Source organism: Mobula hypostoma, chromosome 24 (genome assembly GCF_963921235.1).
Source record: "Mobula hypostoma chromosome 24, sMobHyp1.1, whole genome shotgun sequence".
Taxonomy (NCBI): Eukaryota; Metazoa; Chordata; class Chondrichthyes; order Myliobatiformes; family Myliobatidae; genus Mobula; species Mobula hypostoma.
The window spans coordinates 25,649,204-25,675,028 of NC_086120.1; the positions used below are offsets into that span (position 1 = coordinate 25,649,204).

The 25,825-nt window shown below is 44.3% G+C and overlaps 1 protein-coding gene across 1 annotated transcript in view; it reads left to right on the forward strand.

The window, feature by feature from the left end:
• Window positions 1-3,889: 3,889 nt before the first annotated feature.
• Window positions 3,890-25,825, forward strand: part of tmem59l (transmembrane protein 59-like) — a 28,900-nt gene continuing 6,964 nt past the window's right edge. The window contains exons 1-7 of the mRNA XM_063032506.1: window positions 3,890-4,121; window positions 7,346-7,451; window positions 9,932-10,026; window positions 11,668-11,820; window positions 13,780-13,921; window positions 15,362-15,485; window positions 24,610-24,727. Of these exons, the coding sequence (XP_062888576.1) occupies window positions 3,963-4,121; window positions 7,346-7,451; window positions 9,932-10,026; window positions 11,668-11,820; window positions 13,780-13,921; window positions 15,362-15,485; window positions 24,610-24,727 (897 nt within the window). The 5' untranslated portion in view covers window positions 3,890-3,962. The remainder of the gene's footprint in view (window positions 4,122-7,345; window positions 7,452-9,931; window positions 10,027-11,667; window positions 11,821-13,779; window positions 13,922-15,361; window positions 15,486-24,609; window positions 24,728-25,825) is intronic.

The following is a 25,825-nucleotide window of genomic DNA, read 5'->3' on the forward strand; positions in this document are numbered from 1 at the left end:
AATTAATCTCAAGGTAGTATATGGTGTACTTTGAGAATAAATTTACTTTGAACTTTGAATTATGTACCTGTGGCATAACTGCTAAACTCAATGGCCTGACTGATGAAGGCCAGCACTTAAACACTTTCTTCACTACGCTGTCTACTTGTGAGGCTGCTTTCAGTGAGCTGTGCATTTATACACCCAGTTCCTCTATTCCACAACCCTTGTCCATGCCCAGCCATTCACTATATAAATCCTACCCTGGTTTGACAGTCCAGAATGCATCACCTCACACTTAGCTAAGTTGAAATTCATTTTCCTCTCGTCAGCCCATCTCCCTGAGTGTTCAAGATCTCTTTGCAATTCATTGTAATCTGCTTCACTATCAATAAGACTCCAATTTGGTGCCATCAGCCAACTTGCTAACTGTGCTATGTACATTTGTAACCAAATTGTTGACATGAATAATGAATAATGGAGATCCCAGCACAGACCACTAGGGCACCCCACTTGTCACGGCCTCCAGTCTGTGATGAATGGTGTTGCAGGTATAGTGTCCCTCCTGTAATGCTCTGTTGGTGATACCGTAGTGACCGGGTAATGGTGCCCTTATAATGGTGTTCTAAATCCTATGGCAGTAATATATATGCAGTATGAACGCCTTAGCAGTATTAACGTTCTAGTATTAATGCTTGAGTAATATTGCCACAATAATAGAGCTGAAATAACTTTGTCCTCACTATTCCAGTGATAAAACAGAAATTTAAAAAAATGCACAATGTTAATGTTAGTGTGGCACAATCCCAGTTATAAAGCTTCAGTGTGAATGCTCCAGAATTAAATGCCCACATTAACATCCTTGTATCAAACTGTGCCTCAGTGTATAAGAATCAATAACATCCACTGAGTGTTAATCCTCTAGTAACAATATGCTAGTGTAGCTTTGGTAAGAATTTCCAAGTATTGACACTCCTGTTATGCCTCTGAACTAATGCTGAAATAGCACCTCCCAAAATTAGTTCTGCAGTGATACAGTCATAATGTTAAAAATCCGATGACCATCCCATCTTTCGTGTCCTGTATCAGCACCTGAGTGACATGTTCTATTTCAAATGGTGATCCATTTTAAATTTCCCAGTATTAAAACATTAGTATTAATGTCCTAAATGAAGACTGTTGTATCAATGAGATCATGTTAATACCCAAGTGGTAACCTGTAGAGGCACAGTCCCACTGATGTAAAGAAAGCAGCTGATAACATAGCCATAGCTCAGCCTATGTGGCCAGACAACATCTCATCTGTAACAACAATGATCTGTTTTCCCGAACAAAGTTGTCTTTCTAGCCAAGTTGTTGCAGTTCAGTCACAATAGTGGCATCAGTCTTTCCATCGTTACCAAAGTGTTGAAAGTATCAGCAGTGCTCCCAAGTTACTCTGAGCTGCTTGCCGATCTCTAGTTTTGATTTTGCCAGGGTAACACAGCTTTGGACCTAAGACCATAAGATATAGAAACAGAATTAGGCTATTTGGGCCATCGAGTCTGCTCCTCCATTTCATCATGGCTGATCGAATATTCCTCACAGTCCCAATCTCCTCCCTTCTCCCCGTATCCCTTCATACCCTGACCAATCAAGAATTTATTCAATGGCATTGCTATCGTCAAGTCCTGCAATACCTCTTAAAGTTTGCCATTGACCAGAAAGTCAACTCCAAGGCTGAGGTGTCAGGATACTTGGAGGCACATGATAAAATAGGCCATAGTCAGCATGGTTTCCTCAAGGGAAAACCTTGCCTGACAAATCTGTTGGAATTCTTTGAAGAAATAACAAGCAGGATAGACAAAGGAGAATTGGCTGATGTTGAGACTTGTATTTTCAGAAGGCCTTTGACAAGGTGCCACACATGAGGCTGCTTAACAAGCTTTGAGCTTGTTGTATTACAGCAAAGATTCTGGCATGATAAGTCAACTCTTCCAAGAAGACCACAACCTTATCATGGTTTGGAAGTTTGTGTGCCTCAATGACCTGGAGATCTATGTTGGCTGGAGTCAGGACTTTATGCTTTGGCTCTTGGTAGGGTCACCCATGCCAAACAGGTCAAAGGGTAGAGGTCACTGGTCCTCCAGGTTCAGGGGTTCAGCTCAGGGCTAACTGGACTGACTGATAAAAAACAAAATTGTTACGGAAACAGCAATGAAGAATCCTTCTACGTCTGAGTGCAATGGTATTCCCGGGACTTGTGTGACTGACAGGAGTGAAAACCAAGAGGAAGCTACTGACATTATGAAGGAAGGCCTGAACACCACCAGAGATGGAGGGTCGTCTTTGCTGCCTTAAAGCCCAGTGAGGTAACAGGCAGCAAGTAAGTAAGAAAGTCAGCTGAACCAGCTGCATACACACAGTGGCAACAAGAGCAGTCTGATGCTGGGTAGAGTGCATCAAGTGTCTCATCTCCCGATACCTTAAAACTGTTCAACTATCAACGAAAACAGGATTGAATACCCTCTGTATTTCTAGGTGAGTAGAACTCCATCTGTCAACTAAGACAAAACAGCCCCATGTGATTGATACCCCATCCATCAGTATTAATGTAGATGGATGTAGTGTGTAATGTCTAAAATGCCTTAGTTACTCACCCGTGCAAACACTGCCAGCATCTCCTGAATCCCAGAACACTGCCACCACTGGATCAGGCGAGTACTCTGGACGTTCTCCTAAATCCCAGAACACTGCCACCACTGGACCAGGCTAGTACTCTGGATGTTCTCCTAAATCCCAGAACACTGCCAGCATCTCCTAAATCCCAGAACACTGCCACCACTGGACCAGGCTAGTACCCTGGATGTTCTCTCTTCTCCCCCCTCCCACTGGGCAGAAGATAAAAAAGCCTGGAAGCTCAAAGACAGCTTCTAACCGGTGTTATAAGACTATAGAATGGTCCCCAAGTACAATAAGATGCACTTCTAGCTTTACAATCTACCTTGCAGCATATTGTCCGCCAGCTCTGTAACACTTTATTTTGCTTTCGGTTATTGTTTCCCCTCAACGCACTGTAAAAATGAAATGATCTCTATGGATGGCATGCAAAACAAGATTTTTCACTGCGCATTGGTACATGTGGCAAGAATAAACCAGTTTACGAATTTAGGCAGTGCATGGGAATTTGTAGATACTGTACATTTTAAATTGCTCATCATGATGGGGTCTAAATCCTGGAACTCCACACTGGCCATACCTTCACAAGAAGGGCTTCAGTGGCTCAACCAGGTTAAGCATCACCATCACCTATTGAAGGACAGTAAATGCTGGCCCTGCCAGTGACACCTAGATCCTGAAAAATCAATAAATCAAAAATTAATGTCCTATTATTCAGTATCATTTACTCGTACTTCAGTATAAATGTTGCTGGGACACAATCCTGCTACTAAAGCTCCTATATTAATGCTAAAAGAGGCAGTCTATCTACAGTATTGTGAAGCCTCATTATTAATACCGCAGCATTAATCTTCCAGTACTAATTCCTCTGCATTAATATACCAGTTACAGGTGCACCTGTAAATCCCCCAGCATTAATGCCACAGTAATAATGACTCAGTAGAACTGTACTAAGAATCTCCTCAATACCAATGGCCCAGTATTAAAGTTGCAACAGCACAATATTGATTATAAAACCCATTAGTGCTCCAGTATTAAATATGTGGTATTAAACCCAGTATTGATGCCCAAAGTGCGAGATGGTAATGTTCCGGTATCCAGGTCACAATAATAAAAGAGCCGTATTGTTGACTCTAACATTTCTGTATTGTTGCTCCATTACATAACCCCCTAACTACCAACCTGCCCCAGTATTAATGCTGGCGGCACAAGTATTAATGCTCGCTCTGTCACTCCCCGGCTCTCCCTGACGTCAGCCTCCTGCCGCACTCCGCAGCCGCCGCGCCGGGCTCTGCTGCGGACTCGCCGTCACTCTGAGCCGAACAATGGCAGCGACTGTCGGCGTCCGCGCCGCTCTCCTCATCCTCTCGGCCGCCGCCTCCTGCAGCCCCGCCGTACCCGATCCCTTAGACGGCCTGGTCGGTGACACGACTCGGTGCCAGAGCCTTTGCCGCAGCACCTTCCCGCTGGCCGGGCGGTCCAGGGTAAGGCAGCTTTGACTTGCACTGCAGCCGAGACTCCCTTGCTCGGTGCATGAGCAGGGGGAGGGGGAGAGAAGCAGAGAAAAGGACGGCGAGATGGTGAAAAATAGAAAAAAAGATGAAGGGGGGATGGAGAAAACGGGAGATGGAAGGAGGAGATGAGCATGGGGAAGTTAGTGAAGATGGAGATGGATGAAGAGCGTTCTGAGAAAGGGGACGGGGAAGAAGGGAAGGGGGAGAGAGAGGGAACAGAAATGGAAGGGTGGAGAGAAAGAGGGGTCATGGAGGGAAGAGGACGGAGAGGGAGGGGGTAGGGGCGGAACAGAAGAGGCAGCAGAGAGGAAGGGGTTGCAGAGCAAGGTGACGAGGGGGAAGGGGATGGAGAGAGAGGCGACGGAGGAAAAAGGAGATTGAGGCAGAGGGGACAGCGGGAAGGAGATGGAGAGAGAGAGGGGGACGGGGAAAGGAAATTCAGAGGGGATAGAGAGTGGGGACAGGGGAAGGGGATAGAGAGAGGGGGCAGAGGGGGAAGGAGATGGGAGAGAGAGAGGGGGGGACAGAGGAGGAAGGAAATGGAGAGAGAGAGGGGTGGAGGAGGAAGGAGATTGAGGGGACATAGGGGAAGGGGATAGAGAATGGGGACAGGGGTAGAGAGAGGGGGGCAGATGGGGAAGGGGATGGAGAGAGAGAGGGACAGAGTGGGAAGGTGATGGAGAGAGAGGGGGAAGGGGATGGAGAGAGAGAGGGGAGGACAGGCAGAAGGTGATGGAGAGAGAAGATGGAGAGAGAGGAAACAGGGGAATGGAGAGAACGGATGGAGAGAAAAGTGTTTGAAATGCTAAAGAGTGGGATGGGTAGAGGAAGAAAGAAAAAGAATTATGGAGGAGAGAAGTGAAAGAATGGGATAGAAAGGGAGATTGAGAAAGGGGCAAGGGAAGGAGAATGAAGGGAAGAGAAGGATAAACATGGGGAAGAATAGGATGAGTTGAAAGCTGGGCTAAGAAACATGGGTAAGAGAAAGTGGAACTGGCAGAAGGGTTTTGCACAAGAGAGACGATGGGTGAGGGGGAAGCACAGGAGAAATGCCTTTGCTAGTTTATTGTCCTTGTTTTGCAAACTATTACTAGACAGGAATGAAAATGGAACAGATTTATTGCAGATCCTGCAGTCTGCTGCACATTTCCCAGTGAATCCTGGTGACTGTGTTCCAGTCAGCAGGGAAGGTGACGGAGTTGTCAAAACATTTGATCCTGGAGCAACTTCAGTGTGATTTCCAGCAATTGCTAAGCAGAGGGAAAACTGCTTTCTGATCGGTCTGTGCACACAGGGCTCTGGTATATTTGTACTGAGAAGCTGATTGCTGCAGCACACATCCCTGTTGTGTGCATGACAGATTGAGGTGGGTGTAATGTACCAGTATCCCATCTGCTCCCTTGCACTGACAGATGAGGAAGGAGCTGACATTGATTCTCTCTGTGCCGTTTATCTGACTTGCAGAAAGACATTAATGTCCAGATTTAATACAACTATTGCTGCGTCGACAAGATTGGGAAGCTGAATTTGATGAAATCTGTTTAAGTAAAGCTAGCAATTCATGTGACATGTGTAATTTGTGTTTTATCTGTGAATTGTTCACACTTTCTTCGCTGGAGTAGTGAGTGCTTTGGCAGCGATGCGATATTGGCCCGTGCATGCCTCTGGTTCAAGCCCAGATTCTACGGAGAAAGCAGATGCCAGCTGGGTCATGAGTCAATAGTGTGAACAATGGCTTCGATTGAGAGGGTCCGTCATCAAAGTTCGACCCACCCAGGCCATGGTCTTTCTTGCTGCTGCCATCAAGCATGAAGTACAAGAGCCACAAACTTGCCCTAGCAGGTTCAAGAACAGTTACTACCCCTCAACCATCAGGCTCTTGAACAAAAGGGGATAACTACACTCATCAATTAAGATGTTCCCACAACCAATTAACTCACTTTAAGGACTCTTTATTTTGTTATTTCATGCTCTTGATATTTATTGCTATTTATTTATATTTGCATTTGCATGGTTTTTTGTGCTCTACCTGATCCTTCATGATCCTGTTTAGTTACTATCATATATGTATATTTGTATGTGTGTGTGTGTGTGTGTATATATATATATATATATATATATATATATATATATCAGTATGCCTGCAGACAAATAAATCTCGGGGCTGTATGTGGTGACATACATGTACTCTGATAATTACTGTGGACTTCGATGTTTAAACCGTGCATCACTTGATTGTCACCAATTGATGCTTGATGTACATAATATCCACATTGATAAAGCAGTTAATGAGCATTGGCTGAGCTTTGGAACCATACTCCAATGAGAATTGGTGCCCCATATCCCAGTGGGAATCAGTTTCTGTGGGACCCATACACCAGTGAATAGTAGTTTGTATGGGACCCTTATGTCAGTGACCTATACTTGGAAGAGTGGTTACCAGAGGAACCTGAATTCCATTGAGAGTATTTGCTTATGGATCCATGCACCGGTAAGTTTCTACTGTGACTCTCATCCAGTAAGCGTCATTATCCATGGGAACCTGTGTTCCAACCCCTTCAAGAGAGGATGAACAAAACTCTAATCTTATAAAAATATTTTTGTCCAATTGTTGCTGAACACATGCAGTGGCCACTGGTGTTTGTCAGATGAGAAAGAAATGCTAGTTGGTAGACTGGCCACTGTAAACTACCCCTTTTGTATGTGAATAGCAGGCGAATCCTGGTGAAGTTGATGGACATGTGAGAGCTAATAGATTACAGAGAAGTAAATGGGGGAGTGGAACTAATGGTATTGTTCTGATGGGCCCAATAGTCTTCTATGTCATACAAATATATGACAGTATAAAGATCTTTGGTCACGTACAAATGAGTTTTTCACGTTGAAATTTTTACCTTGTGCCAGCCAGTGCTGTATATCACTTTTGGGTTTAGAGACATAGAGCCTTAGAAGAGTACAACACAGAAACAGGCCCTTCAGCCCATCTAGTCCATGTCAAAACTTTTTTAACTGCCTACTCCCATTGACCTGTGCTGGGACCATAGCCCTGCTATCGAAGATCGAGTCGTAGAGTTTGTTCGTGAGCTTACAATGTAAAGCTACCGCCTGCTGACAAAGCTGAGAAAAATCATATTTGAAATGCTCACACCGCATGCCATTTGCTGAGTATTGCCTTTTCTTTATTTCTCCTGCAGGAGGCAACACTGGGTGCCTGTCAACGCGGGTGCCGCCTTCTCTCTATCTGCCAGTTTGTGGATGGAATCAGTGGTTTGAACAGCACTAGAGCTGAGTGTGAGGCAGGTGAGGACTGGGGTCTCTTTGTCCAGAGTTCAAGAGAATTCCAGCTTCCCACTACAATCCATGAAAATCAGTGCCTACTGATGTTGCCCCTAGATAGCTCCTCCTGTTCTAGTATCCACCACCCTCCATTTCCTCCCTCCCCACTAAAAAAAATAGTTTTTTTCCATTTGCTCCTTTTTGATCCTTACCAGCTCAGTCAGGTCATCTTTAAAACTTCACTTTTCAGGGGAATTGGTGGTTTGGGAACCTGGAGATGAAGAGGAGGCCTCATTAAAGGTGATATTGTCAGACTGTCAAAGAAGCCATTGTTTGCAGCTGCTCTTGGGGCAGGAAAGTTGCTAACCTGATCTGACCTGCACTGAACTCACCTGACTCTTAACTCTTCCTTAGGAGTCAAAGGTATACATCTGGTTTTCAGATGAGTGACATTCCAGCTCTACTATCTGCATTGTCAGTGCCACTCGCTATAGAATCATAACGATACAGCACTGAAAGCCATTCAGCCCATCATGCTGTTGTGGGTTCTTTAAAAGTCTGTTAAATTATCCATTTTCCCCTAAAATCCTGCACACTTATCCCATTTAGTAATTTTATCTAATTCCCATTATAAGTATCTATTGAACCAGCTTGAAGGCAATGCTCTCCATCTCTCTGCCATTTGCTGCATGAAAACAAAAGCTCAACATTTTTCTGGCTCTGATTTTAACCACTTTAAGTTTGTGCTCTCTAGTGACTGACCCTCCTACTACTGGATATAGACTGGTTAAATTCAGGACTAGTAGTCAGTGTCTTGAGCCATTAATATGAGTTCAAATCCTACCTCAACAGCTAGGGAATTTAAATCCGTCATTAAATAAATGTGGAACAAAAGCCAGTTTGAATACCAATAATCATGAAGCTACTGTTTTGTTGTCAAAACCATCTCGTCTTCCTTCAGGAAATGAAATATGCCATCCTCACTAGGTCTGGCCTATGTGTGACTCTAGACCAGGGGTTCCCAATCTTTTCTTGCCATGGGACCACAGTTTGGGATCCTCTGCTCTACACCCATCAGTGTGGTTAACAGAGGAACAGTTTTACTGGTTCAAGGTTAATTGGGGATACAGGCATTGCCAATGATGTCTGTGTCCTGTGAACAAATAAAAACACTATCAAAAATCCTCACCATTTTATATACTGTTAAGTATCCTCCTATTGTTTGCTACACCTAGGGGAACAAACTTTTTTTCCTCTTGTCATGCAAGAGATTTGAATGCCCCCATCTAGAACACAACACATGGAACACTACAGCTCAGTACGGGCCCCTTGTTCCAAACTGTGCCAACTTTTCAACCTATTCTTAGATCAATTTAACCCTTTCCACCAACATAGCCCACTTCTAGTGGAAATTTTCATATGTCTACTGGAGAATTTCAGCCATTCTCCCCTGCACTATAACCAAGCCCTCATCATCCTTCTAAAATTGGAAGTAGAATTGGAAGCAGTATTTCAAATTAGAATCTATTTATTCATCTATTGATGTATTTATTCATTTATTTACTTATTTATTGAGATATAGTGTGGGGTAGGCCCTTCTGGCCCTTCAAATGGCACTGCCCAGCATTGCCCCGATTTAATCCTAGCCTAATCACAGGACAATTTACAATGACCAATTAACCTACCAACTGGTACATCTTTGGACTGTGGGAGGAAACCAGAGGATTTGGAGGAAACCAAGTTCTTTTAAGAGACTCTTAGATGGGTACATGGAGCTTAGAAAAATAGAGGGGTATGCGGTAGGGAAGTTCTAGGCAGTATCTAGAGTAGGTTACATGGTCAGCACAACATTGTGGGCCAAAGGGCCTGTATTGTGCTGTAGATTTCTATGTTTCTATGAAACCTATGCAGTTGGGAGGAGAACATATAAACTCCTTACAGGCAGTAGTAGGAATTGAACCCAGGTCGCTGATACTACAAAGCGTTGTACTAACAATTACTCTACTGTGCCACCCTTCAAAGGAGAGCATTTCTTTACAGTTAGGAGGTTAGGAGGTGATTTGATTGAAGTTTTCAAAATGATCAAAAACGAGTAGTTTCTTTCTGCTCACTTTATCAACTGGTTGAAGACTGGAAGTGAGTTGAGATCTAAGAACTGTAATGAAACTTCCCAAATGTGAAATTCAGGAACATCTCTACCTGAAAATTTTGATTTTTTTTTTCCAAGTATGATCATTGATACTGGGTCAGTGGTTAATTTTGAATCTGAGATTGATTTTTTTTCAGGGATTAGGAAAATGGAGGAAAGACAGGATGAGGTGAGGTCATGGATCAGACATGTTGAATGTGTCTAGTCTTCTTCATCTTGTTTAATCTAATTTGCCTAACTTTCACACCCTGCTCCTCTGGTTTTGAGAGTCTGGATGGGGGAAAGGGAGAAAATGGAGGGAAGAAGGATCTTCATCTTCTTGAAGTGAGAGTGGTTTGTGTACTTGTGATTGCAGCATGCCTGGAGGCATACAGTCAGACAGAGGAACAGTATGGCTGCATCACTGGGTGCAGGGAACAGTCCCTAGAAGCAGAGAGGAGACAGAAACAGGTAACATGCCAGCTGCAATATCGTATTAGCTGTTTCTCTGTAACTCTTAACACTGTATGTTGCATTCTACCTTGTACTTTCTCAATGCACTGATATGATTAAATGATCTGTATAGATGGCATGCAAAACAATATTTTTCAGTGTACCTCGGTACATGTGAGAATAATAAAATGACTTGCCAATTTTACGTAAGAACCTAAGAAATAGGAACAGGAGTAGGCCATTTGGCCCATTGAGCCTGGTCTGCCATTCAATAAGATCATGGCTGATCTCTCTGGCCATGGACTCAGCCCCATCTACCTGCCCTTTCCCTATGACCCTTACCTCAGTATGGTAGAAATTTCCACACAGGCAAGCGTAAGACGTGAAGCAGGTGAGGCCTCAATCACTGTGCAAATACAGAGGCAATCATGGGTAGACAGGCAGCTTATTGTCTTGACTCAAACCACAGGCAGAACATTTGGAGGAAACTGAAGCACCCAGAAGAAGCCTACGCATTCACGGTGAGGACATACAAAATCCTTACGGACAATGTTGAAATTGAACTCCGAGTCCCGATGCCCCGAGTTGTAATAGCATCACGCTAATTGCTACGAGAAGCAGTATGAATAATTTGACAGCCAGTTTGCGCTAAACAAAATCCCATGAACAGCAATGTGTAAAGTGTGTGGAATACCTCAGATCCACATCTGCACCTCCGCTCTGTCATGCTCTTGGTCATTCTTTATGCCTGAGGTTTGACAGCAAGCAGTGGCAATGTGTTACAACTATGGGAACCTTCACTGTCCATTTTGACCTCATCTTCTACAGATGTGTGTTGTTCCTCAGTGCTGCAGCGGGAATCTGGTCTTATTTACTGGCTGGTATGAGACTTGAAATTTATGTTCTGGGTTCTTGCCTTTTCAAAGGACATTGGAAGCCATTTCATTCTTACTTCCATTTGCCTTTATCAGTGAGGAGAATGGCTGTGGAGCTTGTTAGCTTGCCAAAGCTCTGAGATATGGCCTTCCTTCTACAGTTGTGGAACTGGGAGACAGCATCAGTAATGAGGATGCCTGCTAAATAGAAGGATCAGTTGCATGCATTGAACATGCAGATCCAATCATTGAATTTACCCCATAGAGCTCACGAGTGGTTCTCTGCTCCATGTGACCCAGGACTTCCAGAAGTTGTAAACTGGGGAACCTCTCTACTTCCTCAGGGCCTTTTTCTCCTCAACCAACCCCCTGCACCAATTGCCTCTTCTCATCCTTGGCACAGAGCAGAGGCCGGTATTAATAAGGTGTAAGGTAGCTCAGTGGAAAGGATTCCCTGAACAAGTGGGAAACTAAGCAATGTTCCTCCTGCAAGCTTTATTAAGTGATTTTTCTCAATGAGTATGTGCACAGAGATTGAATGAGTACTTAGTTGGTGATGGCATGGGTCAAATAACCTTCTGTTGTATCATAAGATCTAATGGTAGCTCTGATGATCAGAATAGCCTTGATAGGTTTAGTGACCTATGTCTCTATTCTGTCACCTGTGTGTCATTCTTCAAGGTTGAAGTTCAACAGTAAGTAGTAGCTCAGTGTGCATCTAGGGGATATATCAATGCCTCTTTTGGTTATGTTTGTTTGGAGTAAAACTCTGTATCTCTTGCAGCTCCTGACAATCACCCCTGAAGCCCCCTCATTCTCATTCTTTGACTACGTGTCCAACCTTTGCAGTGATTTTGTCAACTCAGCCCAGAGTTTCATTTCCTCCACCTGGACCTTCTATCTGCAGGCTGATGATGGAAAAGTTGTGGTGTTCCAGGTAATGTAAACCCTGCCGTAGAAACCATAAATCGCCACAGCAAGCTAACACCAAACCCCAAAACTGACCAAGCCACTGTCCCTGAACCCCAGCAAACCAACCCACCATCCCCCAAATCCCACATCTAACCAACTCAGTATCCACAAACCCCACCCAACCAATCCACCATCCACCAAACCCCACAGCGAACTAACTCACTGACCACAAACCACACAACTCACCAACCCATAAATCCCAAACCCCACAGCTAACCAACCCTGTATCCACAAACCCCTGCTAACCAACCTACCATCCAGCAAACCCCACAGCTAACCAACCCACTGACCACAAACCGCACAGCTAATCAACCCATAAATCCCAAACCCTGCAGTTGGGATATTGGTGCCTTTGATGCTTTGCTCTCCACTCTTCATCCACCTAGCTTCCCCTTTGTGCCCTTTCTTGTATCTAGTCTAACCACCAACTATGCCCCCAATACCTATACTGAATCCTTCCGACCAACACACTGCTCCTCTCCAACACCATACCCTCTGCCTGTCTCTGTCATTCTACCCTCTCTCAGATAACCCACACTCCTGCTTCAAAAATCTACCATTGTTCCGGTACCTAAAAAGAGAACCAGGTAACATTTCTGAACGACTGGCGTCCTATCGCACTCTCTTCAATAATAAGCAAATACTTTGAGAGGCTGGTCAAGGACTACATCTGCAGCATGCTATCACCCACACTGGACTCCCCACAATTCATCTACCGACACAACCGATCAACAGACACTGCTCTACAGACCATCCTTATACATCTGTAGAAAAAGGATGCTTATGTGAGAATACTGTTCTTGGACTACAGTTCAGTGTTCAACACCATAATTCCCTCCAGGCTCGACAAGAAGCTCAGAGACCTCACCCTTCACCCTGCCTTGTGTAATTGGATCCTGGACTTCCTGTCAGATCGCTGGCAGGTGGTAAGAGTGGGCACCCTCACCTCTGCCCCTCTGACTCTCAACACAGGTGCCCCTCAGGGCTGTGTACTAAGCCCCCTCCTTTACACTCTGTATGCCCATGACTGTGTCACCACCCACAGCTCTAATCTGCTAATTATATTTACGACGACACTACACTGATTGGCCTAATCTCAAATAATAATGAGGCAGCCTACAGAGAAGAAGTCATCACCCTGACACAGTGGTGTCAAGAAAACAACCTCTCCCTCAATGTCACAAAAACAAAGGAGCTGGTTGTGGACTACAAGAGGAACAGAGACGGGCTAACCCCTGTTGACATCAATGGATTTGCGGTTGAGAGGGTGAGGAGCTGAAAGTTCCTCGGCATAAACATCACCGAGGATCTCACAACAGCGCCTCTATCACCTCAGATGGTTGAAGAAGTTTGGTATGGGCCCCCAAATCGTAAGAACTTTCTATAGGGACACGACTGAGAACATCCTGACTGGCTGTGTCACTACCTAGTATGGGAACTGTATTTCCCTCAGTCGCAGGTCTCTGCAGAGAGTAGTGCGGACAGCCCAGCACATCTGTAGGTGTGAACTTCTTCCACCAGGCCATCAGACTGTTTAATTCATGCTGACTCAACTGTATTTCTATATTATATTGACCATCCTGTTATACATACTATCTATTATAAATTACTATAAATTGTGCATTGTACATTTAGATGGAGATGTAACGTAAAGATTTTTACTCCTCATGTATGTGAATGATGTAAGAAATAAAGTCAATTCAATTCACTCCCACTAAACACTCCCCTTTCTGACCTTCCATTCCCCCTCCCACCTTGACATGACACTGTCACACAATACATTGGCCCTATCCAATATCTCACCCTCCTACCAACATCCTCCCTCTGTCAGACCCCATTTCCTTCACCTTCGTCGGGCTCTGCCCCTCACCATATCCCTCCCTTCCTGGACCTGAGTTTAGTGTCTGTTCTCCTGTTCCACTAGGCTAACCCCGAAGTCGAGTTCTCGTCCCTAGAGTTGGTGCCCTCACGACCCAATGAGGCTGAGAATCCTCAGGACTGGATCCCTGGACGCCATGATGAGCTGGGGCCAAAGACTGTTCCTGGAACACCAGAACCACAAGCAGGTCAGCAGGTGAAGCAAAGGGAGTTCTCTCCCTTTGTCAATCAGAGGGTCAGGGCTGCCATTTGGGGTTAAAGGTTGATCAAACACGTGGCTTAGAGGATGTATGGTCATTAAGTTTAGTAGAAGGAATGAAGGTGTAGAATATTTTCTAAATGGGAGAAAATTCAGAAATTGGAGGTACAAAGGGATTTCCTCATGCAGGATTCCTTAAAGGTTAACTTGTAGTTTGAGTAGGTAATAAAGGAAAGCAATGCAATGTCACCATTCATTTCAAGAAGACTAGAATATAAAAGCAAAGATGTAATGCTGAGGCTGTATAAAACATTGGTCAGATCACATTTGGAGTATTCTGAGCAGTTTCGATCCCCTTATCTGAGAAGGGATGTGCTGCATTGGAGAGAGTCTAGAGGAGGTTTCCGAGAATGATTCCGGGAATGAAACAGTTACTGTTTGGGAGCCATTTGATGTCTCTGGGCCTGTACTCCCTGGAGTTTAGGAGAATGAGGAGGTATTTCATTGAGACCTACCAAATATTGAGATGCCTAAATAGAGTGGACGTGGAGAGGATGTTTCCAATATTGAGAGAGTCCAGGACCTGAGGGCACAAGCCTCAGATTGCATGGACATCCTTTTAGAACAGAGGTGAAGGAGATGAGGAGGTATTTCTCTAGTTAGAGGGTGGGGAATCTGTGGAATTCATTGCCACAGGCAGCTGTGGAGGCCAAGTTGTTGAGTGTATTTAAAGTGGAGGTAATAGGTTCTTAATTAGTAATGGCATTAATTGGATATGGGGAATAGAGTTGAGAGGGAAATAATATGGCCATGTTCAAATGGTGGAAAAGATTTGGTGAGCTTAATTCTGCTCCAATGTCTTAAATTCTCATGGATTATGGAAGAATCAGCACTTTGGGCACATCAAAATCCTATGCTCTGGCTTGTGATATTTAGCCAGATACGTGTTCTGGTTGAGAGCAATGTTGGACAGAAGACCCTATGGCTTTGTAGAATTTTACCAAAGTTTATCTGACATTCATTAAAATCAACAGACCTCAATTTAACATGCCACCTGAGAATTCCTGCCCAGTTGATTCAGCTCTCTCCCTCTCTAGCCTCTGGGTAGATAATGAGCTAAAATTCAAGGTGTTTGTTACGTGAACTGGGATTGAGAAGTGGGCCTGCGAAGGACACTTTTCCAAGGTAGGATTGAGAGCTTACATTACCCTGCTTCTGATCCGCACTGAGCCTTCCTGATCCGGGTTTGTGTGGGAAAAAAAATCAAATTCTTGTAGCTTATTATGTTGTGCATATAATCTTGTCCCCAGCTGTCATTACAACCTGCAACTGGGAGGAAGCTCGTATCTGGCAGTGTGGTTACCTTCTGGATTTTCCTTTCTGGCATTTTTTTTTTTGCTCTATTCAGAATCTCCCTTGTTGCTTGCAGCTGCTGTTGACAGTGTAAAGAAGGGTGCCGATGGGAGTGTGGTCCCAGAGCCAGTACTGAAAGAGAAGTTCACCGATCGAGAGGGCTCACAATCACAGCATGACTTCCTGGGCTGCATGTCACGGTAGGAGAACATCTCACTGACCCTGATGTTGTTGCGAGTCTGACCCCGGTCTGACAGCATTGTAACCACAATGCAGACAAATGCACACTGCCCGAGTGTCTCTGTAATGTGGGAGTACACACTTCCTCTAACTCACCTGATCTGGATTATTGTACTTCCAGCTCATCTGCTGCAAGTTATCCTGACACTTTGCCATCGTGTTTAGGATAGATTAGAATTAATCTGGTTGGACCAAAATATCCCAAAATAGTTGTAAGTAATTCAATTATTGCTTTCCATGAATGAAGACCATTAATTGCTCATTGTCATTTACCCAAAAATATATTTATTATTGTTGCATGCACCAAGATACAGGGAGAAGCTTGTCTTGCACACAGTTTATACAGATCAAATTGTTACACAGTGCATTGAGCTGGAATAAGGTAAAACAAAAACAATGCAGAATAAAGTGTAAAAACTACCAAGGACGTGTTGTGCAGTTAAATAATGCAGGTAAATGGTCTGGGAATCAAGGTAGAACCTGATTGGGCAGTGTGAAGTATATTGATCCCAGGGTTTGAAGGGAAGCAGGGGTTGTGCTAGAGATACTGTTTGCCCAGCTCCTTTGTTAGGAGTCCTGGGACAAGGTGCTCTGAAGTGGCACAGGGAGTAACACCAGCCTTTGGTTTTGTACGGTGATGGCAAACTGGACTCAGTCCAGCAGTGAGCCACCAACCCCCTGACCTCCACCAACCAAGTCTGCTTGCTGTATTAGCCCAGAGGCCTGGAGAAGCAGCATACCTGGGGGAAGCAACACTGGCCGTGCCTCCAGCACAGAGTCCGGCCCTGTAGCTAAGAAGGATAGGGAACGGAAGAGGAGGGCAATAGTAATAGGGGACTCAATAGTTAGGGGGTCAGACAGACGATTCTGTGGACGAAGTCAGGAGACCCAGATGGTAGTTTGCCTCCCTGGTGCCAGGGTCCGGGATGTTTCTGATCACGTCCAAGATACCCTGAAGTGGGAGGGAGAGGAGCCAGAAGTCGTGGTACATATAGGTACCAATGACATAGGTTGGAAAAGGGGAGAGGTCCCGAAAGAAGAATATAGGGAGTTAGGAAGGGAGTTGAGAAAAAGGACAGCAAAGGTAGTAATCTCGGGATTTCTGCCTGTGCTACGTGACAGTGAGAGTAGGAATGCAATGAGATGTAGGATAAATGCGTGGCTGAGAGATTGGAGCAAGAGGCAGGGATTCATGTTTTTGGATCATTGGGACCACTATTGGCGCAGGCGTGACCTGTACAAAGGGGACGGGTTGCACTTGAATCCTAGGGGGACCAATATCCTGGCGGGGAGATTTACGAGGGCTACTGAGGTGACTTTAAACTAGAATGGTTGGGGGGAGGGAATCAAATTAAGGAGGCTAGGAGAGGGGAGGTTGATGTAGGGGAAAAGGAAGAAAAAGATAATGAAGTTGTTTGCTCAATTAAGGATAAACAGAGAGTGGGAGGTGGAGAGTTTCTTAAATGCATCTATTTTAATGCTAGGAGCATTGTAAGAAAGATGGATGAGCTTAGAGCATAGATTGATACCTGGAAATATGATGTTGTAGCTATTAGTGAAACGTGGTTGCAGGAGGAGTGTGATTGGTAACTAAATATTCCAGGATTTCGTTGCTTCAGGTGTGATAGAATAGGAGGGGCAAGAGGGGGAGGTGTTGCATTGCTTGTCAGAGAAAATATAACAGCAGTGCTCTGGCGGGATAGATTAGAGGACTCGTCTAGGGAGGTTATTTGGGTGGAATTGAGGAATAGGAAAGGTGTTGTGACACTTATAGGGGTGTATTATAGACCACCTAATGGGGAGCGAGAACTGGAGGAGCAAATTTGTAAGGAGATATCAGATATATGTAGTAAGCACAAAGTTGTGATTGTGGGAGATTTTATTTTTCCACACATAGACAGGGAAGCCCATTCTGTAAAAGGGCTGGATGGTTTGGAGTTTGTAAAATGTGTGCAGGATAGTTTTTTGCAGCAATACATAGAGGTGCCAACTAGAGAAGGGGCAGTGTTGGATCTCCTGTTAGGGAATGAGACAGGGCAGGTGACGGAGGTGTTTGTTGGGGAGCACTTCGGGTCCAGTGATCACAATACAATTAGTTTCAGTGTAATTATGGAGAAGGATAGGACTGGACCTAGGATTGAGATTTTTGATTGGAGAAAGGCTAACTTTGAGGAGATGCAAAAGGATTTAAAAGGAGTGGATTGGGAAAAATTTGTTTTAAGGGAAGGATGTAACAGAGAAATGGAGGTCATTTAAAGGTGAAATTTTGAGGGTTCAGAATCTTTATGTTCCTCTTAGGTTGAAAGGAAAGGTTAAAAGTTTGAGAGAGCCATGGTTTTCAAGAGATATTAGAAAGTTGGTTCAGAAAAAGAGAGGGATCTTCAATAAATATAGGCAGCTTGAAATTAATGAGGTACTCGAGGAATATAAAGAATGTAAAAAGAATCTTAAGAAAGAAATTAGAAAAGCTAAAAGAAGATACAAGGCTGCTTTGGCAAGTAAGGTGAAAATAAATCCAAAGGGTTTCTACAGTTATGTTAGTGGCAAAAGGATAGTGAGGGATTAAATTGGTTCCTTGGAGAATCAAAGTGGACAGCTATGTGCAGAGCCAAAAGAGATGGGGGAGATTTTGAAACAAGTAGGGTAGTTATGGAAAGTACGACAATTATAGAAGAGGAAGTACTGGCGCTTTTAGGGAATATAAAAGTGGATAAGTCTCTGGGTCTGGACAAGATATTCCCTAGGACCTTGAGGGAAGTTAGTATAGAAATAGCAGGGGCTCTGACAGAAGTATTTCAAATGTCATTAGAAACGGGAATGGTGCCGGGGGATTGGCGTATTGCTCATGTGGTTTCATTGTTTAAAAAGGGTTCTAAGAGTAAACCTGGCAATTATCGGCCTGTGAGTTTGACGTCAGTGGTGGGTAAATTTATGGAAAGTATTCTTAGAGATGGTATATATAATTATCCGGATAGACAGGGTCTGATTAGGAACAGTCAACATGGATTTGTGCGTGGAAGGTCATGTTTGACAAATCTTATTGAATTTTTTGATGAGGTTACTAAGAAAGTTGACGAGGGTAAAATGGTGGATGTTGTCTATATGGACTTCAGTAAGGCCTTTGACAAGATTCCACACGGAAGGTTAGTTAGGAAGATTCAATCGTTAGGCATTAATATGGAAGTAGTAAAATGGATTTGGCAGTGGCTAGATGGGAGACGCCAGAGAGTAATGGTGGATAACTGTGTGTCAGATTGGAGGATGGTGTGTAGTGGTGTGCCTCAGGGATCTGTACTGGGTCCAATGTTGTTTGTAATATATTAATGATCTGGATGATGGGTGGTAAATTGGATTAGTTAGTATGCAGATGATACCAAGATAGGTGGTGTTGTGGATGCTGAGGTAGGTTTTCAAAATTTGCAGAGAGATTTAGGACAGTTAGAAGAGTGGCTGAAAGATGGCAGATGGAGTTTAATGCAGAAAAATGTGAGGTGCTACATTTTGGTAGAACTAATCAAAATAGGACATACATGGTAAATGGTAGGGCATTAAAGAATGCTGTAGAACAGAGGGATCTGGGAATAATGGTGCATAGTTCCCTGAAGATGGAATCTCATGTGGATAGGGTGGTGAAGAAAGCTTTTGGTTTGCTGGCCTTTATTGATCAGAGCATTGAGTACTGTGTAGGAGTTGGGATGTAATGTTGAATTTGTATAAGGCATTGGTAAGGCCAAATCTGGAGTATTGTGTACAGTTCTGGTCACCAAATTATAGGAAAGATGTCAATAAAATTGAGAGAGTACAGAGGAGGTTTACTAAAATGTTGCCTGGGTTTCATCTCCTAAGTTACAGAGAAGGGTTGAACAAGTTAGGTCTTTATTCTTTGGAGCGTAGAAGGTTGAGGGGGGACTTGATAGAGGTGTTTAAAATTATGAGGGGGATTGATAGAGTTGACGTGGTTAGACTTTTTCCATTGAGAGTGGGGAAGATTCAAACAAGAGGAAATGGGTTGAGAGTTAGAGGACAAAAGTTTAGGGTAACATGAGGGGGAACTTCTTTACTCAGAGAGTGGTAGCTGTGTGGAATGAGCTTCCAGCAGAAGTGGTTGAGGCAGGTTCTATGTTGTCATTTAAAGTTAAATTGGATAGATATATGGACAGGAAAGAAATGGAGGGTTATGGGCTGAGTGCAGGTCGGTGGGACTAGGATAGGGTAAGAGTTCGGCATGGACTAGAAGGGCCGAGATGGCCTGTTTCTGTGCTGTAATTGTTATATGGTTATAAGCAGTGGAGGTATACAATAGACAATAGGTGCAGGAGTAGGCCATTCAGCCCTTTGAGCCAGCACTGCCATTCACTGTGATCATGGCTGATCATCCACAATCAGTACCCTTTTCCTGCCTTCTCCCCATATCCCTTCACTCCGCTATCTTTAAGAGCTCTATCTAACTCTTTCTTGAAAGAATCCAGAGAATTGGCCTCCACTGCCTTCTGAGGCAGAGCATTCCACAGAACCACAACCCTCTGTGTGAAAAAGTTTTTCCTCAACTCCGTTCTAAATGGCCTACCCCTTATTCTTAAACTGTGGCCTCTGGTTCTGGACTCCCCCCAACATTGGGAACATGTTTCCTGCCTCTAGCGTGTCCAATCCCTTAATAATCTTATATGTTTCAATCAGATCCCCTCTCATCCTTCTAAATTCCAGTGTATACAAGCCCAGTTGCTCCAATCTTTCAACATATGACAGTCCCACCATCCCGGGAATTAACCTCGTGAACCTACGCTGCACTCCCTCAATAGCTAGAATGTCCTTCCTCAAATTTGGAGACCAAAACTGTACACAATACTCCAGGTGTGGTCTCACCAGGGCCCTGTACAGCTGCAGAAGGACCTCTTTGCTCCTATAATCAACTCCCCTTGTTATGAAGGCCAACATTCCATTAGCTTTCTTCACTGCCTGCTGTACCTGCATGCTTACTTTCAGTGACTGATGAATAAGGACACCTAGATCTCGTTGTACTTCCCTTTTTCCTAACTTGACACCATTCAGATAGTAATCTACCTTCCTGTTCTTGCCACCAAAGTGGATAACCTCACATTTATCCACATTAAACTGCATCTGCCAAGTATCTGCCCACTCACCCAACCTGTCCAAGTCACCCTGCATTCTCATAACATCCCCCTCACATTTCACACTGTCACCCAGCTTTGTGTCATCGGCAAATTTGCTAATGTTACTTTTAATCCCTTCATCTAAATCATTAATGTATATTGTAAATAGCTGTGGTCCCAGCACCAAGCCTTGCGGTACCCCACTCATCACTGCCTGCCATTCTGAAAAGGACCCATTAATCCCTACTCTTTGTTTTCTGTCTGCCAGCCAATTTTCTATTCATGTCAGTACCCTACCCCCAATACCATTTGCTTTAATTTTGCCCACTAACCTCCTATGTGGGACCTTATCAAAAGCTTTCTGAAAGTCCAGGTACACTACATCCACTGGCTCTCCCTTGTCCATTTTCATAGTTACATCCTCAAAAATTTCCAGAAGATTAGTCAAGCATGATTTCCCCTTCGTAAATCCATGCTGACTCGGACCTATCCTGCTACTGCTATCCAAATATGCTGCTATTTCATCTTTTATAATTGACTCCAGCATCTTCCCCACCACTGATGTCAGACTAACTGGTCTATAATTGCCTGTTTTCTCTCTCCCACCTTTCTTAAAAAGTGGGATAACATTAGCTACTCTCCAATCCGCAGGAACTGATCCTGAATCTATAGAACATTGGAAAATGATTACCAATGCGTCCATGATTTCTAGAGCCACCTTCTTAGTACCCTGGGATGCAGACCATCAGGCCCTGGGGATTTATCAACCTTCAGTCCCATCAGTTTACCCAACACCATTTTCTGCCTGATGCGAATTTCCTTCAGTTCCTCTGTTACCCTAAGTCCTCTGGCCACTATTACATCTGGAAGATTGTTTGTGTCTTCCCTAGTGAAGACAGATCCAAAGTACCTGTTCACCTCATCTGCCATTTACTTGTTCCCCATAATAATTTCACCCGTTTCTGTCTTCAAGGGCCCAACTTTGGTCTTAACTAATTTTTTCCTCTTCACATACCTAAAGAAGCTTTTACTATCCTCCTTTATATTCTTGGCTAGCTTACCTTCGTGCCTCATCTTTTTCCCCCGTATTGCCTTTTTAGTTATCTTCTGTTGCTCCTTAAAAGTCTCCCAATCCTCTGGCTTCCCGCTCATCCTTGCTATGTTATACTTCCTCTCTTTTATTTTTATACTATCTTTGACTTCCCTTGTCATCCACGGTCGCCCCTTACTCCCCTTAGAATCTTTCTTCCTCTTTGGAATAAGCTGATCCTGCACCTTCTGTATTATTCCCAGAAATACCTGCCATTGTTGTTCCACTGTCATCCCCGCTAGGGTATCTTTCCAGTCAACTTTGGCCAGCTCCTCCCTCATGGGTCCATAGTCCCCTTTGTTCAACTGTAATACTGACACTTCCGATCTTCCCTTCTCCCTCTCAAATTGTAGATTAAAACTTAACATATTATGGTCATTACCGCCTAATGGCTCCTTTACCTCGAGTTCCCTTATCAAATCTGGCTCATTACACAACACTAAATCCAGAATTGCCTTCTCCCTGGTAGGCTCTAATATAAGCTGCTCTAAGAATCCATCTCTGAGGCATTCCACAAATTCCCTTTTTTGGGGTCCAGTACCAACCTGATTTTCCCAGTCTACCTGCATGTTGAAATCCCCCATAACAACCATAGAATTACCTTTGCGACATGCCAATTTTAACTCTTGATTTAACTTGCACCCTATATCCAGGCTACTGTTTGGGGGCCTGTAGGTAACTCCCATCAGAGTCTTTTTGCCCTTACAATTTCTCAGTTCTATCCATACTGACTCTACATCTCCTGATTCTATGTTCCCCTCACAAGTGACTGAATTTCATTCCTCAACAACAGAGCCACCCCACCCCCTCTGCCAACCTGTCTGTCCTTTCGATAGGATGTATACCTTGAATATTCATTTCCCAGCCCTGGTCCTCTTGCAGCCATGTCTCTGTTATTCCCACAACATCATACTTACCAATTTCCAACTGAGCCTCAAGCTCATCCACTTTATTTCTTATACTCCATGCATTCATATATAATACTTTTAATCCTTTTAAAGTAATACTTTTACTCCCCTCACCTTTCATATCAATTCCTATTGCACTTGGCCATACTCTCCGATCCCTTCCTGAGCTTTTTACTCCTTTAATTCTGTTTTCTTTCTTAACCTCTCTTTCCCTTTAACTCCATTCTTATATTTCCTGTTCATCCCCTTGCCCCCCACTACTTAGTTTAAACACACCCGGGTAGCAGTGACAAACCTGCCTGCCAGAATGCTGGTCCCCCGTCTGTTAAGGTGCAACCCGTCCCTTCTGTACAATTCATCCTTACCCCAAAACAGATCCCAGTGGTCCAAGAATCTAAATCCCTGCTTCCTGCAGCAGCTCCTCAGCCACACATTCAGATCCCCTATTTCCCTGTTCCTGCCCTCACCAGCACAAGAAACTGGAAGCAAACCAGAGATAACCACCCTGGAGGTCCTGCTTTTCAGCCGTCTTCCGAGTTTTCTGAAGTCACACTACAAAATGTCTCTGCTCTTCTTCCCAACGTCGTTTGTGCCGACATGCACCACCACCTCCGGCTGATCACCTTCTCCCTTGAGGATGCCCTGTAATCAGTCTGTAACGTCCTGGATCCTGGCACCAGGGAGGCAACACACCATCCTTGAATCCCACCTGTTACCGCAGGAACCCCTATCTGTATCTCTCACTGTGGACTCCCCTGCTACCATGGCTCTGCCTCACTTCTGTCTCCTCGGCTTTGTTTCAGCGCCAAATTTTGATTCGCAGACCCGTCCGCCTCTCAGACTGGTACTGCTTTCTGTCCTGACAGCTTCCAAGAGGGTGAACCTGTTTTCAAGAGGCATATCCCCCTGGGTCTCCTGTACTCCAAGCATCCATCCCGTCCTCATCGTTGCCCACCGCCCCCCCCCCCCCGGTATCTTTGGTGTAATGATCTCGCTGCAGGTCTTGTCCAGAAAAATCTCTGTTTCCCGGATGAACCTGAGGTCACCCAGTTGCCTCTCCAGTGCCTCAACACAGTCCTTCAGGAGCTGAACCTGGACACACTTTCCACATTTGTAGCAGCCAGAGGCACCATCAACGTCCCTGACCTCCCACATCATGCAAGCAGCACACTGAATCAGTTGACCTGTCATTTCTTCTCCACTTCTCACCCTCTCCAACTGTGGTGTAGTCTCCTCCCTCAGCCTCCTCGCGGAAGACTCTCGAGACAAAGACTCGCACTTTTCACACAAGGCACTTCCCTCGACAAGGCCACTCTCCTAGAGCAAACCTTGATTATATTGGCTGATATTTTGACTAATTCGTTTCACTTGTCGCACCTTGGCCGACCTTGAACGTTTGTGTTGCAGGCTGGTCTCGATCAGGTTTTAAATCAACCGCTCCTTCACAGCCGGTGCACACCGGCTTCCCAGGAGCAGGCGTCTGGTATCCATGCACGGACAATACTGAGTTCTGCCATGTAGATGGGGACAAGATTCCCAAGTCTCTTTTGTAAACTTTGCCCTTTAGCACTTAAGATTTTTTCTCAAAAGCATTCCACATAAACAAAAAAACAGAGAGATAATCCATTATTTTAGTGATGCTGTTCTTTGGAATAATGACTGATCATTAGGCAGACACCTGCTGCTATTCTTCAGAACAATGACTATGGAAGCTTTCACAGAGCTGACCAGGCTTTACTTTAGTGATCTACCTGAACTTTATCTTCCTCTGGAAATGTCAGATTCCTTTAGTGCAGACTTTAAAAAGTCAGTCTGGAATTTTTTATTGTGCCCAGGCTTTTAAGGTGGAACTTGCACTCTGATGCTGCCTCCTGAGCCATAACTGAACTGCTTTCTACTCAAATGTGGGTGGGTTGGGAGAGTAGAATGACATTGAAAAGGGTCTATTTGATCTGCTTTCTCTTTGCTACCTTAGGCGCTCAGGGTTACCCCGCTGGATCCTGGCTGGCTGCTTGGTGTTGTCGATCGTGGTCATGCTGTGGCTGAGTTGTGCGAGTTTAGTGACTGCCCCAGATCAGCATGTGAAGTCGCAGGTGACTTAATGCATAGTTTTACATCATAAAGGCAATCGAATCTGTCCACTTAATGTGCTACTGTTCCTGCTCCACACTAGGTTCCTCTCAGCTTTCTTCAACTCTCCATAGTCATCTCCTTCTATTCCTTTCTTCTTCACATATTTACTTAGCTCCTAGTGAAAGCCATCACTGCCATTCCAGTCTCTCCCACTCTCTGTGGAAATAAGTTCCCTGTTCACCCCTATCTTGGAGTGAAGTCATCTGCCCTGAATTTCCAATTGGATTTATTAAAGATGTCTTCCATTGATGGCAGAAACATTTGAGAATGCTGGAAATACTCAACCGTTTTTATGGACAGAGGAAAAGTTAACTTTTCAGGTCTGGCTCTGTTCGTTGGGCTTTTCAGCCATGTAGTAGAGGGAAAGCCATGGTTCCAGAAGAAGGGAGACATTTCTGCAGAATGTCACACCACCAGAGCAAGTGTGACAGAGAGGGAAGAACTGAGAGGGTGGAATGTAACCCTTCAGGGAACAAGGCAAGGTGGGAGGAACTATGGATCTCTGTGGCCTTGCTTTGGAAAGTGATGAACTTTTCAAGTTCTGTATGAGAAGAGGAAGCAGCACAAATGCACACATGGAGGTAGTAGAAAAGGAGATGAGGGAATTGTCTTGAGTGGAACTAAAACAAACACTGTTCATGGTATCCCACAAAAAGGAACTTAGTTTGATCCCGTGCAAGTTCTAATGGCTACACCTTTAATCTGGAGGAAATGAGTGGAATTGAAGAAGTTGTTCAACTTTAGAGTGAATGTGCCGATGGATGATGAGGAACTAGTCAAAGAAATTTGACCCTGCTCAAGGAACTTTTTTCTCTGGTAGAGGGGATGCGACAGTTCAGGAAAAAAGAAGGAAGACATTTCTCTTTTCCATTGATAGAACATGACTCTGAAGTAGCCCAAAAATGCTCTCAAACACTTTTGACTTATTCCTCAGTAATCTTTCTAGAGACAAGGGCCTCAGATTGCCCAGCCTATGCTAATAGTAATGGTGTCTCAGTTCCAGTAGCAAGAGTTTTAACATCTTCTCTAGTGTCACTGTCCTTTTTATAATGTGGAGT